The sequence below is a fragment of the Lynx canadensis genome, chromosome B3 (genome assembly GCF_007474595.2).
Source record: "Lynx canadensis isolate LIC74 chromosome B3, mLynCan4.pri.v2, whole genome shotgun sequence".
NCBI classification, from domain to species: domain Eukaryota; kingdom Metazoa; phylum Chordata; class Mammalia; order Carnivora; family Felidae; genus Lynx; species Lynx canadensis.
The window spans coordinates 16,902,638-16,919,566 of NC_044308.2; the positions used below are offsets into that span (position 1 = coordinate 16,902,638).

The 16,929-nt window shown below is 45.2% G+C and overlaps 1 protein-coding gene across 2 annotated transcripts in view; it reads right to left on the bottom strand.

Moving 5' to 3' along the window:
* IGF1R (insulin like growth factor 1 receptor) overlaps positions 1 to 16,929 on the bottom strand; it is a 303,217-nt gene that overhangs the window by 154,518 nt on the left and 131,770 nt on the right. The window contains exon 1 of one of the 2 annotated variants that reach the window (XM_030317482.1): positions 6,110 to 6,212. The exons of the other annotated variant lie outside the window; for it this stretch is intronic. Within the exon in view, the coding sequence (XP_030173342.1) occupies positions 6,110 to 6,176 (67 nt within the window). The 5' untranslated portion in view covers positions 6,177 to 6,212. Of the gene's footprint in view, positions 1 to 6,109; positions 6,213 to 16,929 lie in introns of those variants that run through there. 2 annotated transcript variants of the gene reach the window in all.

Consider the following 16,929-nt stretch of genomic DNA (forward strand, 5'->3'; position numbering starts at 1 on the left):
CAGGAAGCAGTGGCAGTGGGGGGAGGGGGGGCAGGGTGGCCACACAGCTTCCAATTCAGGTTTTGGTACCACAACAATGGAGCTCCAAGTGCCACAAATAAAGAGCCACCCACTGGGAGCAGGATGGGAGCAGGACAGGGGGGCTGGCACACGGAGACCTGGGCAGACCCCAGGTAGAAGTCACCCCATCACTACACTCGGATGGCTCCCAGATGGGGCAGAGGGACCCCACCTGCCTACTCATAGCGGGGCACAGGGACAGACACATAACTAAGTCTCCCAGGGATGACACAGCCATTTCTTCCCTTCTCTCAGTTCACCTCTCCTACCATTTCCCCCCAACTAAATGAGCAAACACTCAAACACTAAAAGAAAAACAAAATTAACGCACACACATGCTTAGTGTTCTAATTTACCGCCAGTTGCGCAGGGGAAAACAGTCTAACGTGAATCGCCGAAAATGAACGATATCCTTTAAAATAAAGCCTGGGCTGGATGGCTGGGAGTGAATGAAATGCATTACCCAACTGCTGGTGTAACTCAAGCCCTCTCCTCCCCCCTCCTGGACCTCATTCATAAAAAGCCTGCTTTGCCCCAGCAGCTGCGGCAACCGGGACTGGATTTACGTCTGTATTTTCCAAGACAGAGGGAAAACAATGGAGACAAAGAGAATCCCTCGGATATTATCACCGAGTTGGCCTTCTCTTGGGAAGTCATGTTGCGGCTTCTCTTGGTCTCCAGATCTGCTACCCAAACAGGCAGAGGGCATTTTGCAGAGCTCTGTCAGCGGCCGTTCTAATGGTAACACACCCAGCGTGTTATTAAAGGAATTCCCATCTGCTTAGTCACACTCGGTATCTTGCACTTCCCTATCATTTAAGAAAAAAAAATGATAAAAAGTGAAAATCAAAGGTTCTTCCTTGTTGGTAAAACGGGGGCTAACAGCGTATCTATAGATTGCCACATTAACGGGGTGGCGGCAACCAAGTTCCTAAAGAAAGGGGTGGCATTTCTTGATCATCCACGTTTAATTTGGTATTGCCATACTCATTAAACTTTTTATATCTACACTAGAAACCTTAGGAGGTAAGATACAACTTTAATTCTTTTTTTTTTTTAATGTTTATTTATTTTTGAGAGAGACAGACAGCATGAGCATGCGAGGGGTAGAGAGGGAGACACAGAAGCTGAAATAGGTTCCAGGCTCTTAGCTGTCAGCACAGAGCCCGATGCGGCGCTCGAACTCATGGACCATCAGATCATGACCTGAGCCAAAGTCAGACGCTTAACCGACTGAGCCACCCAGGCGCCCCACAACTTTAATTCAATATTACTTCCCAGATTTCTGAACAAAACAAATCGACAATCAATATGCTGTGTGTTAGCAAAAGTCCCCTCAAGTCTGATCCCTTTTGCATGGCTCCCCGCCTTGCACAGCATCTCTTACCACGTCCCAGATGGGGGGGGGGGGTCTTGCAAAGGGAGCAGCCCTGCTCAAACACCCATCCCTTAGGAAACTCAGACATCACCATGAAAAATGAGAGGCGATCCCTTGTTTTAGACTCAACACCCTTCTTAAAAACAAGGTCTGAACACAAGAACAGGTTCTAATTTACTAGGAATGGTTTTAATGCAAGAATTAAAAAGGAACAGAGTGCAGGAAGGGACGAAAGGAATAAAACCATTCTTGTTGCACTCATACCAGAGCTGTCTTCTGGTGAATTGAGATATAAATTTACTCCAGAGGCAAGATGGTTAGAGCTATGATCTGGTTCCCTCTCAACTCTCCCAAAACAAATAGGGCTTCAAAATCTCACAGGGCAAGGGGCTTGGGGAGTCCACTACCTTTCCAGAAAATGCTAGCATTAACACCACCATCTCTCCATAATCCCACCCTGCTCATCAGGGCTGGGGAGCGGGAGTTCATGTTCCTACACGCTCTCCGCCAGGCGCCCGGAAACCGTAATAGAAGCCCTCAGTACTCTCCTTAGGTAAACACTCATTTCTACCACATTCTCTCCCCTGAGGCGGCCCCTCCCCCAACCTTCGCCCAGGGACTGACAGCCAAAAAAACAAGAAAATAATTTGGAGATAGCAAATGAATCTTGTGGAATACTTGGTCAGTGATTAAATCACAATAATTCTATAACCTCTTCAAAGGCAAAAATGTCAAGATAACAGGCTCAGAGCAAAATAAACAAGTCTTACAGAAATGATGCCAAGCTTTATAAAGAGATTACCCACACCTTCTGGTGGCTGCAGCCCAGAATCCACAACGATTTTTTTTTTTTTTTTTTAACTTGTCTCAGACCTTCTGGCCAATGTGTGAGAGCTCCTATGCAGAGAGCTCCTATGCAGGTCTGTGGTTCTTTACAAGTTTTCAGTGTATTTTTTTCTGTGACCATGATGATGCTTTCCATGTACCCATGATCATTTCTGTGGGGCCCTGGAAAGGGGAGTGAGTCACAGAATAGATACAGATTTAGGGAGATTGTGACACCTCAGTTATCTTTGGCCCCACTCCCAAACATTTCCTATTAATCACCAAAATGCTCCTCACCCCCTTAGGTGTGGGTATGGTTGCCCAAAGATGTGGTAACTTCCCAACAGGAACAATAAAATACATACCCAGGACACACATCGTTTCATTAAGTTTAGACAAAACCAAATGCATGATATCGGGCAAGTTATCTAATCTCTATGTCCCTCAGTTTCCTCCTTTATAAAATGGTATATAACAATGAAACTGGCCCTTGCAGGCTGTTATAGGGACTGGTCCACAAAAAGAGCTCAATAAACGTTAGCTGCTGTTGCTAATATTGTCACCATGCCATGCCATCACCTGTCCCAACTCTCTATTGAGTTTCTAACACCTAGAACAGCATCCGAATTCCTCACTGTGGCTCCACCGTCTGTGTGATCTGGCTATGCCCGCCCTCTGCCTTGCCCCACGACCTGTCCCTTCCCCCTTCCCGGCCATCCCAATCTGCCTCTGCCACTCCTGTTGGTGCTTCCACACTGACCATCTCTTGCCACTGCCCTGGTCTAAGATGCATCTTCTCTGCCGTGGACTGTGGCCACTGCCTCCTACCGGTCTCTGTACTTCTCTCTGTGTCCCACCGTCTATTCTTAACTCAGTAGCTGGCATATCACGGCCCATGTCCCTTCTCTGCTCAGAACCCTGTCAGCTCCTGTCAGAGTCAAAGCCAAGGTCCTTACCATGGCTCCTTGCCCCAACTAACCTGCTGCAGCACCATGGCCCTCTGGCCTCCTTGCTTTCCTGTGCCCCTTCTTTTAGGTCTCTGCCCATGTGCTATCCTACTAGAGACCTCTTCTGAGCACCCCATGCAAAAGAGCACTGCAGCCCCAGCACAGCCCAACCCCCGCCTGCCATCCCCACTTTCACAAAAGTTCCATGAAGGAGAGACCTTGTTTTGCCCACCACTCTATCCCACACCGGCATTTGGCCCAGGGCAGTTGCTCAGTAAGCACACTTGTAGAGTGAATAAATGGCCCTTGATCTCGAACCCCAAGATCTTTCTCACCTGGGCACCCCTCCATCTCGTGCTCGTCTTCTACCCCTACCCATGTCTTCTGGCTTTGGTCTCAGAGCAACCGTCCCCTCCTCAGAAATGCCTCCTCCAAGAGCCCGGCCCAAAGTCCCTGCTCCCCCCCAACCCCCCCTCCCCCCGCCCAAACCAGTTCTTCCATTGCTATCTGATGTTTGCTTGTTTACAGTCTGGTTCTGTCACTAGGATGCTTCTATCCAATTAGGGATCTGGCTTCGTCCATCTCTGTGCCCCCAGTGGCTACCACAGCATCAACGATGCACTTGACCCATCTTTCTGAATGGATGGTGGTATGTATACTGACATTCATTAAAAACTAACAGCACAGATCCAGGGGAGGGGTGGAGAGGGTTCTTTCTGTCCTGCCCCAGTGTTTCAGTGAAACACCCTGGGCACCTGGAAACACCCCACCTACTGATCAGCTCTCTGTGGTGGCCGGTGCAAGCACTCAGGCTCTGGAGATGGCTTGTGCACAGAGGAAAACAAATCTAAGTTACTAAATAACAGCCCAACATCTGTCACCACAGATGCGCAACTCTGCACAGCCAACGATCCCTGCGTGGTGCTACCTGTCCAAATACAGGGTGACAGGTTTCCCTTCTCCCTGAGCGGGCTTTAGAGCAGTCATCACAGCTGCCTGGGAGACGGCCACTCAAAAACAGGCTACAACCACAGCCCGGGGGCCAGCGCCAAGTTCCCGAAGCCTCGGACGTGTTTCCTACCCAGCAAGGACATCAGGTGACTTCCCTGAAGAGGAAAAACTACCCTCAAGGCCACTGAGAAAGCAGGTGTGATGCTTAATGGTGCTGCTGTCGTGACTGTGGAGAAAGCCAGGAGCCACAGATCGTGACTGTGGGCACAGCGGCTCTGCCCCAGCACAGGGGAGGGGGCAGGTCTGTGAAGAATGCGGGGGACCATCTCAGTCACCCCAGAGAAAAAGTGGAAGCAAACTCACCCACCCAAGACACTCCAGGACTGTGGCTTTGAGAGACAGGTCCCCTCTCGGGACTCCAACAGGATTCGTAAGTGAGAGTGTTCAAACAAATCCAGTGTGAACACACATTCCGCAAACATTTACTGAAGCTTTGGTAACTGACGCTCTGTCTAGGTGCTTAGGAGACAATCGTAAGGAAAACAAGAAAGATAAGATACCTGCCCTTGTTATGCTCGTCAGTGTGTGTGTGTGTGTGTGTGTGTGTGGCCGGGGTTGGGGGTGGTAAGGGGAGACAGAGAGAGAAAATATACAAAAGACCTAATTATTAAGTAAGATCATATGTTAGAACATAAGTGGGGAAATCCAGATTGAAATCACCAGTTACCAGTGATGAGATCCCAGCAGCTAAGACCACGGAAGTGAAGACACAGTAGAGAAGTTATACTATTTGACGGACAAAAGTGTGCACATTACAATGTAAATTGCAGGATCACGCTATCTGTGTCCCTTCTGTTCCCCCAAGGATTCTCAGCTGAAGAGGGGTGCCTGGCACAGGTCAGAAATTCAGCACGCTTTTACTGAAGAAGTGAAATGCTTGCCCAGCAAGGTCCTGCTTCCGCGATATCCCTGGCAGGTGACTCTCTGGATAGGACTGGAATTTTTCCAAAGGTGAGCAGCTGGGGCTTTTACAACAAATCCCAAGCAAAACCACCTCCCCCCCGCCCCCCACCCCCCGCCTATACACACATTCTCCTCCAGGCACCTTTACAGTACTCCTGACCCGCTGAGGGTCACAAAGGTCTACTCGAATCAGCCAGCACACTCGGTGATCCCGCCCTTGCGAGCACAGCACCTAACATGATGTCTGGTCACAGAGTTCACGTCTCCTGTTGGCCACTCTCCTTCTACAGAGACACCTCCCTCTGTGCTCGGCATGCTCATGGAGCAGGGCCGTGCTGAGCACTGATCCAGCTGCTGGGATACCCAATGGAGCACAGCCTGTCCACAGGGCAGCAAACTTGAGAGGTGCAGTATCTTCAGTATTTTAGATATTCCAGAAGTACCTTATAAACCTCAATGCCGAGCTGGTTATTTTATTTGCCAAAAGTAATTTAAGTAGGTGCTTCGTATTATTTAGGAAGAAAATGTGGACAATACAAAGAAAGGGGTTACCCCAAATATCTGGCATGTTCCATCTGGAAGAAACGGTTATAAGAAATAGCATATGTAAAATGTGCTTCTTAAAGTTTCTTCATTAATTGAAGAAGCACATAATGCTAACATAATAATCTGTATATCATTAAATATTTAATTTGCTAATATATGTTCATATGTTTTTTAAGACGTAAAATACACGATTATTTAACCAAGCCTAGAGGACAAAGGAAAAATATGGCGGTACGTGAGTTAAAGGGAGTTTCAATGAGTCCTCCCCTTCCCACTGTCTTTCACCTGCTTTTCTAAACTTTGGTTAAATATAAACTTACCTTATAGCTATTCCCTAAATAATTTACAACTGCTATCATATTCAGTTTTTTTTCCCACTTACTTTATCTGTGGACTTGAGGGTTAAGTGTTATTACTTTTCACATAATTTAGTGCTTACCCGTCAGCAGATCCAGATTCTTCCTTAGGCTGACCCACAGTGAGGTTAAGGTCAAGGAAAGATTCATGACTTCTGGTCCAAACTGATAGCAACACGAACATATAAACAGTCAGGTCGTGGCTTGGAAGGGAAGGGAGAAGGTCAAAGATTACACAGTACGTCGTATACTGACGTCTATAAAACAAGGTTGAACACTCAGGGTTGACGTGGTGAGGGGTCAAGAGGAGGGGGGAGTCTTGCTTCAAAGACATACTAAAACCATCTCCTGATGAGAGTTTGTAGTCAATCAAGATCACTTGGTGTTTTAAGGGTCTCCCAGACTACTGTAAATGAAGGGCTGTGAAATTATTCCATTGTGAAACCCATGACTGATTTTGTCACAAATGATAGCAAATGTTAGTAGAGAAGTTTGTGGTCACTGTATGTGAAGGACAGGGTTTGTGTATGTGTGTTGGAGAACATTCCTTGGGAAACGGAACTTTTCAGAGACACATCAGAATGCCTCTAATGGAGCCGGTCTGTTTACTGATTGATTTCCAAGACCGTTTTGTAAATAAAAACAGTAACCGGCCCATCCTGGAGAACCATTAGGCTGTTAACAGAGCTGTGTGGGAGGTATGGCCTTTGCCCTCTATCTCTGCTCTTTCCCTCCTCACACATAATCAATCTGAGCACCACCGCAGATAACATCTGCTCTCCGATACAGAATGTATCCTATATACCCATCCATTTTTAGGGAAAATCATCTCAGACAGCTGGCATGAAATCAATGTCCACCTGAAAAGTACCTCTGAGAGCCATCTAATAAAATCCAAAACTACGGCCATGAATCCAAAACTACAGAAGTCCAGGCTGGTTTCTCTAAATAAGCCAGAGAGAAATATTCGGTGTGTGACATTTTATAAACCCACAGTTGTTGAACGACGTCTTTCGGTTACAAAGCTGAACCCACGGGAGACTGGCATTTTCACAAGAGCATTTCCTTTCTGGACGGGAGGGAATGCATAGGATGCTTGTCATGGCCATTACCTAAGTACTGAGACTGGGTAATTAACTCACCATTGTGCACCTCGCTCAGTTCAGAAACCAAACTTTTACACCTGAAATCACCTTCCTTTCATGACCTTTCGCAGAAGTGAAGCTATTTAAAATCCTAGCGAAAAAATAAACATGCACGTTTTTCTGAACACTCCAGACTTATGGGTTCCAAAGATTCCAGGGTGTTCCCTCATTAGGATAGAGTTACATCTTTGCTGAAATAAAAGTTCTTAATGTAGCCTTTTGTGGGGCACCTGGGTGGCTCAGTCGGTTAAGCGTCTGACTTTGGCTCAGGTCGTGATCTAACCGCTCATGAGTTGGAGCCCTGCGTCAGGCTATGTGCTAACGGCTCAGAGCCTGGAACCTGCTTCGGATTCTGTGTCCCCCTCCCTCTCTGCCCCTCCCCTGCTCATGCTCTGTCTCTCGCTCTCTCTCTCAAAAATAAAGAAACATTAAAAAAATTTTTTTTAAATTAGCCTTTGCCTACAGATCTCTGGATGTAAATTGTAGACTGATGTTAATGCAGTGGAAGAGTTTCGAGGCAGGGATATTTCCTTCACAAAATATTATGCATCAGAAGATGCATTCGAAGCTCTAAATATTTAGCGAAGGATAATCTGACATATTTACTAATATTTCCATCAAAAACAACAACATCTAAACTGTCATTGCAACAGTCTAGCTTCTTATGTTTTAGCATAGAGGAGTACTGGTTTACAGTCTCTTTTCTTTTTAAAAAGAAACGTGTAGTGACGGCCGCCGAAATCGGGAGTTACTTGAGCCTGTGACTTGAAAATCACAACTCAGCCCTATTCCTATAGTGATAAGAGTAACAGAAGCTTGTGATTCCTATAAGCTGGCTTCCCATAAGCCCTGAAACATTATAAGGCTTCCATTTTCATGACAAACGTTTGAAAATGCTGTTAAAATGGGATTCGTTTATTGACAACACAGGATTTTTTAAAGTACTCGTTTTCCTCTCCTAAAAGGAAGACGTTTTTGCTGTGTTAATGTTCACATCTGTCAGTGACTGACAACTGGATCTGTTGAGTAAACATTTATTCTTTTTGACAAAGAAACTTCACGTAACGTTAAACTCTTAATGGAATTTTAGGATGGAGTGCAAGGGAATTTGGAGTGACTTCACAAACAATAATATCTAATAGCACACACACACCCTGAAGGTTCTCTTCCAGTGGCCCCGGGGAACAGGCCAGCCTTTGTATCAGCATGGAACAGACAGGCTAGAGCTTTTCAGGAAGAAAAAAAAATCAATACAGCGATATACAATGGTAGACAAAGCTACACGTGTTTACAGAGTTTTAGCACATAGAAACATCCGGTTCAAAAGCCTGTTGAATTGGATCGGTGTTGGGACTCTCACAGGAAGCAACCCCCGACAAAATATCAACTCTTATGGAACAAGAAAAAAATTCTTTTGTTTAGACACAGACTATCAGTACAAAATATTCAAAACCTTTCTTGAAAGAAAAAGTAAATTCAAGGAAATATCTAATCACTAAGAGGAATGATGACTGTTTAAAACTTGGGCCTTGGGAGTTTGGCCTTGCACCTGTCTCCACCAAAGGAGATTAAAAAAAAAAGACTGAGTTATAGTGTAAAATATACACACACACACACACACACACACACACACACACACACACACACACATATGAAAAAGCCCATAATCTGCACCAGCCATAATGATCTTGGTATGGTAACCTGGGTAATATCTACCCACCAGAATTTAGCCTTTGATGAAAATGGTCACACATTGATAGCTCTTGCTTTAAAAGCCTCTTTCCAAACAAATAGACATCAAATCAAAATGCACATTTTAAAATTAGAAAGGTTTTGCCAACTTGTCTTCCATATTTCCAAAGACTGAATCTCACTCAGAAATCTCATTTGTGGATGCTCCTGTCTCTAAGATATGTGACAAGATCTCATAAATGCTCAGTTCATAGAATGATGGGTATTTGTGTGGGTACCAGGCACCTTCTCTTCTCCCTGACACTAAGCAGCTACCATGTGAAGGCTTAGATTTTACCTTCAATACATTTATACTCATTTGGAGTCTGCCAATTAAACACTCTTTTGAATCAGTAAATAAGTGCGGGAGGCCGATGCTGACAGAAGAGAGCCATCCGCCATTCACACCTTAAACCTAAATGTTAGGAAGGCAATCTGATTCAAGTGTTCTACAGAAAGGGAATGGGGGGGGGGGGGGGGGGGGTGTGGCGAAGTAACCTTAAACCCCGAGCCAACCCTTTCTACTTCACTCCCTGCTAGATGAGGATCTAAGTCTAGATTAGGTACTGGGAGTATTAGAGCAGATTTTCTACTCTGCCAACGTCCCTCTTTTCCTTCTTCTGCTTCTCCCCCTCCGAACTATCCCACTGAAACTTTCTATTTGTGTTTGTGTAAAATAGCAGGAACCTGCAATGTGCTATGCTACCTTCTCTTTGTGCACCATTTCCATGCAACACAATAAATTACTGTGCATTATCATTAACCGTATCGCATGTGCCTGTGAATTTTAACTCATTCTAGCACTATAATTCTGTTCACTAAGATACACCCAGCCTTTCCCCGTCACACAGCATTTTCTTCAACTTACAAACTAAAATGGAATCAGATATAATATGTGGTCTTCTGTGACTTGGCTTCTTTCACTTGGCATATTGTTTCCAAGATTCACCCATACGTTTTACTTTTCATCAGATGGCAAAGGATCTTGTCCATCTGTGATACTAGGACTTTGGGTTGGAAAACTGTCCTGTTTCAGACCACAAGTGGTTACACGGTAGGTGGTCACAGACAGGGATGTTAATCTGTTTGAATAGTTCACTAATCTTCTTGGCTTCCTGCTTTTACGAGTAAAATTTAACACGAAAAAAAAGTAAACCTCCTAGCAAGTTTAATAGTCAATAATAATGAATTAAAATACATTGTTAGAGGAAAAGACACAAAACAAGTTAGTTGTTGCTTCTTTAAGTCTTTTGAGATACCAGAGTAACATTTGTTGCATTTGATAAACAACATAACAGCTTATAACAAAAGCAACCACACCCAGAAGGCCTTCCTGGCACCATAAGAATATGATTTAAGGACTAAAAGAATGTGTTGTAACGTTATTAGTCAACAGTTCATTAGGCATTAAGTAATTTCTAATCAAGAACCCATCATCATTGAACCATCTGAATGTGAACTTGCTGCTACAAAACTTTCACAAAAGTTCTGGAAAAAGCTTCAGTCTAATGAAGACTGAGGAATGGTTTTACTTTGCATGCAGTCAGAGTTATCTGACTAGGGGACATCAAAAAATATGAAAAAGAAGGGGCGCCTGGGTGGCTCAGTTGGTTAAGCATCCGACTTCAGCTGAAGTCATGATCTCACGGTTCTTGAGTTCCAGCCCCACGTCAGGCTCTGTGTTGACAGCTCAGAGCCTGGAGCCTGCTTCCGATTCTGTGTCTCCCTCTCTCTCTGCCCCTCCCCTGTTCACGCGCTCTCTCTCTCTGTCAAAAATAAATAAGCATTAAAAATATATAAAAAAAGAAAATAAGGGGTGTCTGACTGGCTCAGTCAGTAGAGCACATGACTCTTAATCTCATGGTCATGAATTCAAGCCCCACCTGGGCGTGGAGACTACTTTAAAAAAAGGGAGGGAGGTGAGGTAAAAAAAAAAAAAAAAGAAAAAGAAAAGGATTCTTTTTCTTCATGTTTACCAATATCCTTTTCTGCTTTTAAGCGTTACAAAGTAAGTGAGTTGAATACACATACTTAGGGAAGTAAGTGAAAACTCCATCATTTGATTAGCCTGACTACATAATTCAACAAGGAATGAAAAAAAATAGGTTTTATATGATGGTAGGAGTTTTATATTTGGGTTTAATGCTGCTAAATAGTTTTTTCTCCTTACCTCTGCAAGGGGAAGAAGTTAACGCTTCTCCACTTTTATATACGCCCTCATGGCCCAAGACAGAAAGGTCCTACAGGGGGAAGAGACCAGGGAGACTAGAGGCTTTGCTGGGCTGATGAAAACAGCAAGGCCCAGAGGCTCTAGACTCCAGGACCAGCCTTCTTCCCAGGTCTCTGGACTCTGCCACACTGTTCCACCCCCTGCACCACGGCCCCTTTGCAAGGTGCAAAATGGATTTGAGACAAGCTTCCTCAGATATGCTTCTCGTGTCAGGATGCCTTCTGTGCAGGTCTGTCAAGGCCCTATGGAGAGGTGTCACCTTGAAGGACAGAGGGAGAAATGATCCTTGAGGCTCCTTCTCATGCTTCTTTTAAACAAAAGGACTGATGACCTTTCTAGGCAAGGACACAGCTCACCCACGTGCCCCCTTCACTTTATATTTTTCACCCCCTGGTACTCAGGCCCACAGCACTGCACCACACATGATGCTCCAAGATGCCAGATCTGCTGGGCCACCTGGAACCCCAACCAGGCACGATGCCCCCTGCACTGCCGAAGCTTTCTGCTTCTGTCACCTGTCCCAGCGCCTGCCCCAACCCAGGTGGAACACAGCCACCTGTTCTGTCACAGAGCCTCCTCAGGGGGCAAAGTCTCAGAACGCAAGCCACAGAAACTCAACAGTTAATACGCATTCCCTCTGGCTAAGTCACAGATATTAAATGTTGGCAGATGGAGTATACCCAAAGCAAATCGGGGCTATTTTCAGTGTCTGAACTTTCTTTTTCCTCTGGGCCCCAGGAGCCCCTACTCTGATCATCTCCCTCCAGAACCACCCCCCCCCCCCCGCAAAGCAGACAACACTCCTAGGGCATGAAAGAGCCCGGGGGTTACCCACCCTGGTCACAGGATTTAAGAACACATGCCCTGTAGAGCCTGGTTTATTTGTTCTTTATTAAACTGTAAGATCACCATCCAATTTGTAAAGCCCCTCCTCCATAGAAAAGGTTCAATGGCATCATTTTAGAAGCCCACTTCAAAAGTCACAGTTGCATGTAAATTACATTTGAGAAACATGTCGCCTTCTTTGTAAGGCATGGAATTGTTAATATTCAAATGGGAGAACAAGGCCTCCTCCAAGGAGAGGACTAGAAGTCAGGAGCAGGGAGGTGGTGGGCAGAGGAAGGGGGGAAGAGATGTCAATCACAGAATCTGGAATTGTGACACCTGGTTTCCCGAGAAATACACTATATACATAATGAAAATGATCATGGTATAAATTAAGATTATGGTTTTCTGCCTTAAAAAAAAAAAAAGGCTGGCCAGCCGACATCGACCTTATCACCCCCATGGTTCCAAGTGGAAAAAAGCGTCACAGACGCAATTGTACAGCTTAGAACAATGCGTTCTTGTAAACAGCGCGAGGGTTTTTTTTTTCTCTCTCAAAGATAAATAAAGAAGGCATAACCTAGAAATAATATAACTACTTACGCACAACGAAAAAAGTTGGCAGTCGTGATCGGAGGTAGCCTTAAGGGTTTGCTTGTTTGTCTTTCCATTTTACAGAAAGGTAAATGAATAGGAAAGTGACCTGGAAAAAGTAAGCTACGAGCTCACGTGTTCACCTTGATCGCCGCCGCGGTCTTCCTTCCCAAATGTAGAAGGCAAAAAGCAAGCAAGCAAGCAAGGAGCCACTGTAAGACTAATTTCTAAGTTAAGAGCTAGAAAAAAATAATATTTAACTGATTACTGAGCACAAAAATTCTTTAATTGCTTTAATCAACTCAACTGCCAGCGGTAACTGCTAAGAAACCACAGACCGTAAACACGAAGCCTACTGCCTTGCCCTGAACCTTGAAGATATCAAGCCAGGAAAGGGGAAAGGGGGAGAGAGAAAATGAGTCTTCTGCAAAGATTACTGGGGCTGCTTCCGTCCAGCCCCCACCCGGAGCTGGATGGCCTACCTACCGGAGTGCAGGGAAGAGGACAGTCCCTCCCCACCCTCCCCAAGCTGTCAGGGCTCCCTGCCACGGGAGCATCCTCAGGGAGCCCCGGGTGAGGCCGCGCGGTAAACAGACGGTTTGCAGAGTTACACAAACTGCAAAGCCGACATCATTAGGTACATGCAACCAGGGAGAAGATGTCTCTGCAGAGAGAGACCTGCGTTAGATAAATACCTGAGAAATCCTTTAATGGAAGGGATGTACATTACGTGTAGGCAGACACTAGCACCTCCGAGGAAAAGCACGTAGAGTGTGACAGGGCCCAGAGAACAGGAAGAGAGACCATGATGTGGAAGACAATGGAACTTCCCTCTGACCTTTCACTGGCCCCAGCTCCTGACTCAGGGACTGTCCCTCCAGGAAAAATGCCTGTGCCTCCGCATCTAACATCTTCCAGGTCCTCAACATTCCTCTGAACCCTGGGAGGAGAGCAGCCACGGAATCCACGCCGGTGGGCACGTTCCTTTCTGATTTTGGAAGTGGCATACAATCTGATGCTTTCAGATTAAGATGTGTCCATTCGGAGAGGGGATCAAACATTTGTTCCGCACAAAGCCCCTTGATGCAGCAAGGGTGTGGGCAGGCCACCCCAGCATTCTTCACTAATGTATAGCCATCACCAATCCCATTACCAAAAAGAAAACACCTCGGAAGGAAAAAAAATACCCTAGCCATCAGCGGACTGTGACCTGAGGATACAGAGGCTAATCTGTCATGAAGCCCAGTGTGCAAACTGAGAACCCCACTGTCCCTCACAAAGATGCAGCCCTGAGAATCATTCCTGTTTTTCTTTGGCCTCCTTCTGGCCTCATCAAATTACATGTTCTCGCGCCACAAATGGCCTCCAGGCACATGTACAAAAAAGTACACGGAGCCTATTCAAAAAGCAGAGATATGCCCTTACCAGAGAGTACTAGCTGAGTATTCTAATTCTTTCCTCCTGAGCTGATCATACCAGATGTACCTGGGGTAAAGGTGAGTGGTCATCTTTTTCAGGATCAACAGATAGAGTGTATTTGATATCTACCCTCTAAGGGTTCAAGGGTTCCACTAAAGGTGTGTGTGGGCAGTGGGGAGGGGGGGACTACTTAACTATATAAGCTTTGAATTTGGATTGTGAAAGGCAAACCTTTCTAGCCATTTTGCATTTGCTCATACTCCTTCACCTTCTCTTGGATTTAGTCAACCTGAAAATTTCACAATTTTGAGGTGGGTGGTTTTGGGAGCAATAGTATTTGCATTTGTTTGAGGGTGTTTTATTTGGGAGCACCGAGGGGGCACTTTCTACCCAAGCCATGTCAGGTCAGCAAGGAGTGGTGAGGACAGTGACTTAATTCTGCTCCGCAAGCCAGACAGATGAAGGAAAGGACAGAAAATGGGAGACAGACCTGTGTATCCACATCAAGCTGGAGTCCCCTTGCTGAGGAGCTGGGACAAGGAAACCCTACGCAGGTCCCTCCACCCCCAGGTCTCATGACCACGTACTAACGGGTGCTGACGGATCCCGGGCACTCTTGTGGATATTTAAACCACACTGCAGGCTTAGGGAATGTCATCAACAACCAGAAATAGTGCCATTTCAATCCAGAACCCAGGCTCTGAGCAACCCTCAAGTGGGTGAGAAAGGTAAGGAATGCTCCAGGCAGGATCAGTTCTCCATGACTTAGGAAAAGATTAGGAGGGCAACAAAAGCAGGGAGAGGGGTCACATTTCAGAAGTGACTCTCACGGCCCATCTCTCAGACCTTCGATGGTGCAGGCACTTGCTTGATCATCTGGTGACCGGGGAAATGGCCTGGTTCCTGGCCGGAGAACAACGTCCTTCCCCAAACCATTCTAAACTGGCCCTAGGAGTGGATATATACACACAAATCTGGATTATTTTTCCCCAACACAAATAAGAGAGAGAGTTTTGTGTTTTTTTTTACCATATTAAAAAGGGGCGCCTGGGTGGCTCAGTCAGTTAAGCATCCAACTTTGGCTCAGGTTATAATCTCAGGGTCCGTGAGTTCGAGCTCTGTGTCGGGCTCTCTGCTGACAGCTCAGACCCTGGAGACTGCTTCAGATTCTGTGTCTCCCTCTCTCTCTGACCCTCCCCCACTCATGTTCTGTCTCTCTCCATCTCTCAGAAATGAATAAACATTAAAAAAATTAAAAAAAAAATAGTCGCCATGGAGATCACCCATGTTCTCAGGTCCCACACACTAAGACCAAGGTGCTTCCCTTCAGTGAGCACCTTTCTTTCAAGATCTGTTCAGAAAGGTTGAGAGGTATAAAAAAGATGTTTAACTCTATGGCTAACAAACCACAGAGTAAGAACTATTTGCAACAATGACAATTATTCTCAGTCTTGTCAGATGAGCCAAGGAAAAACCATGTTGCACCTTCAAGATGCCCTCACCTGGCTCTGTTCTCCTCGCCTTAAACTGGTGTTACCTGGACTGGGCTGCAATGAATAAGACCTCGAGTTAGGTCACGTGCTAAAAAATCTAACACTCATCCATACACCTCAGCAACATGCTTCGGATGCCTGCTTAAGGAGGCTGTACTTGCCGAGGCCTACAAGTGCTTGGGATTTCTGGGGCGACCCTGGACCATGCACAGTGACCGAAGAGTAAGAGAACTAGGGTAAATTGAAAAACCAGCCATGATTAGATTAGGCAGCCAACCCACACGTCAGTACACCCAGCCCAGCGACTGGTCACGGAGGTGCGCTTTATTTGAAGGAAACCCAATGCCCAGATTCCAGATTTACCATAAAGATCCATTATTGGCCATCTCATATGGTCAGATCTCCTGCCTCTTTCCCTTCCTGCCTGGGGCACAGATCATGCCAGCAGAAGGGAAATCAACACAGGTTGCTGAATATTAACGTTAATAGTGTAACGTAGCAGGCTAGACTGCTTTACTCACATTATCTAATTCAATCCTCAAAATACCTTGAAAGGCATTTATTTATTCCCATAGTACTGACGAGGTCTCCAGTCAAGCTCTGTAAAAGCCCTTGGAGCTACAAAGTCTGTTGGATCCCAAACCCCTATAGGACTGATTAACATCATCTCCTATAATTAGTATCCAAATGTACAATTTGCCACCCTTTCCCTGTAAGGACATTATTTTGAACTCTGGATTACCTAGCACTGAAATCTGTGACTATATTCTAGTTGTGCTATTACCTGATGTTCCCAAATTCAGGGCACATACACAACTTTCATGTGCTGCTGTGGAATAGGAAACTGTAACATCTGACAGAAAGAAGGATGAAGAAACTCACAGTTCAAAAAGAATCTGCAAGTACCTGCCTGGGTACATTCAATTCTTGCTACAAAGTAGATATACAGTGTACTGTTTCCAAAAACAGCCTTTACATAAGAAAATTAGATTCAGTTCCTTGTAACAAGATGTCATGCTGATGAGTTGGAGGTTAATTACCAGAAGACAGTAACCAATCAAGGCAAATTTCAGTTGTAAAACTGGGTTTTAAGATTGTAATCATAAAATTACAAGCTACCAGGAACTAGGAACTACTTACCCTGTTTAACTGCTTGCCCCTTTCCAAACACACACACACACACACACACACACACACACACACACACACACGTGTGTGTGTGTGCGCGTGTGTTCTTTTCAGTTTAATCCAAGTCATCAAAAAACTAGACACATTATAAACTTTCAGTTTCAAATGGTAAATGTTTAGAATTATAAAAACTCAGGTAAGGATGTCTATACATTAGACCCCGAACTACAGCAGGGGATTAAGTATGAGTGAAACTAGTGTAAAAAGCTCAATAACATCATTAGTATTTTGGCCAATTCTGATCACCTAGGTTGGTACCTCATCCTGACACTGTTCTT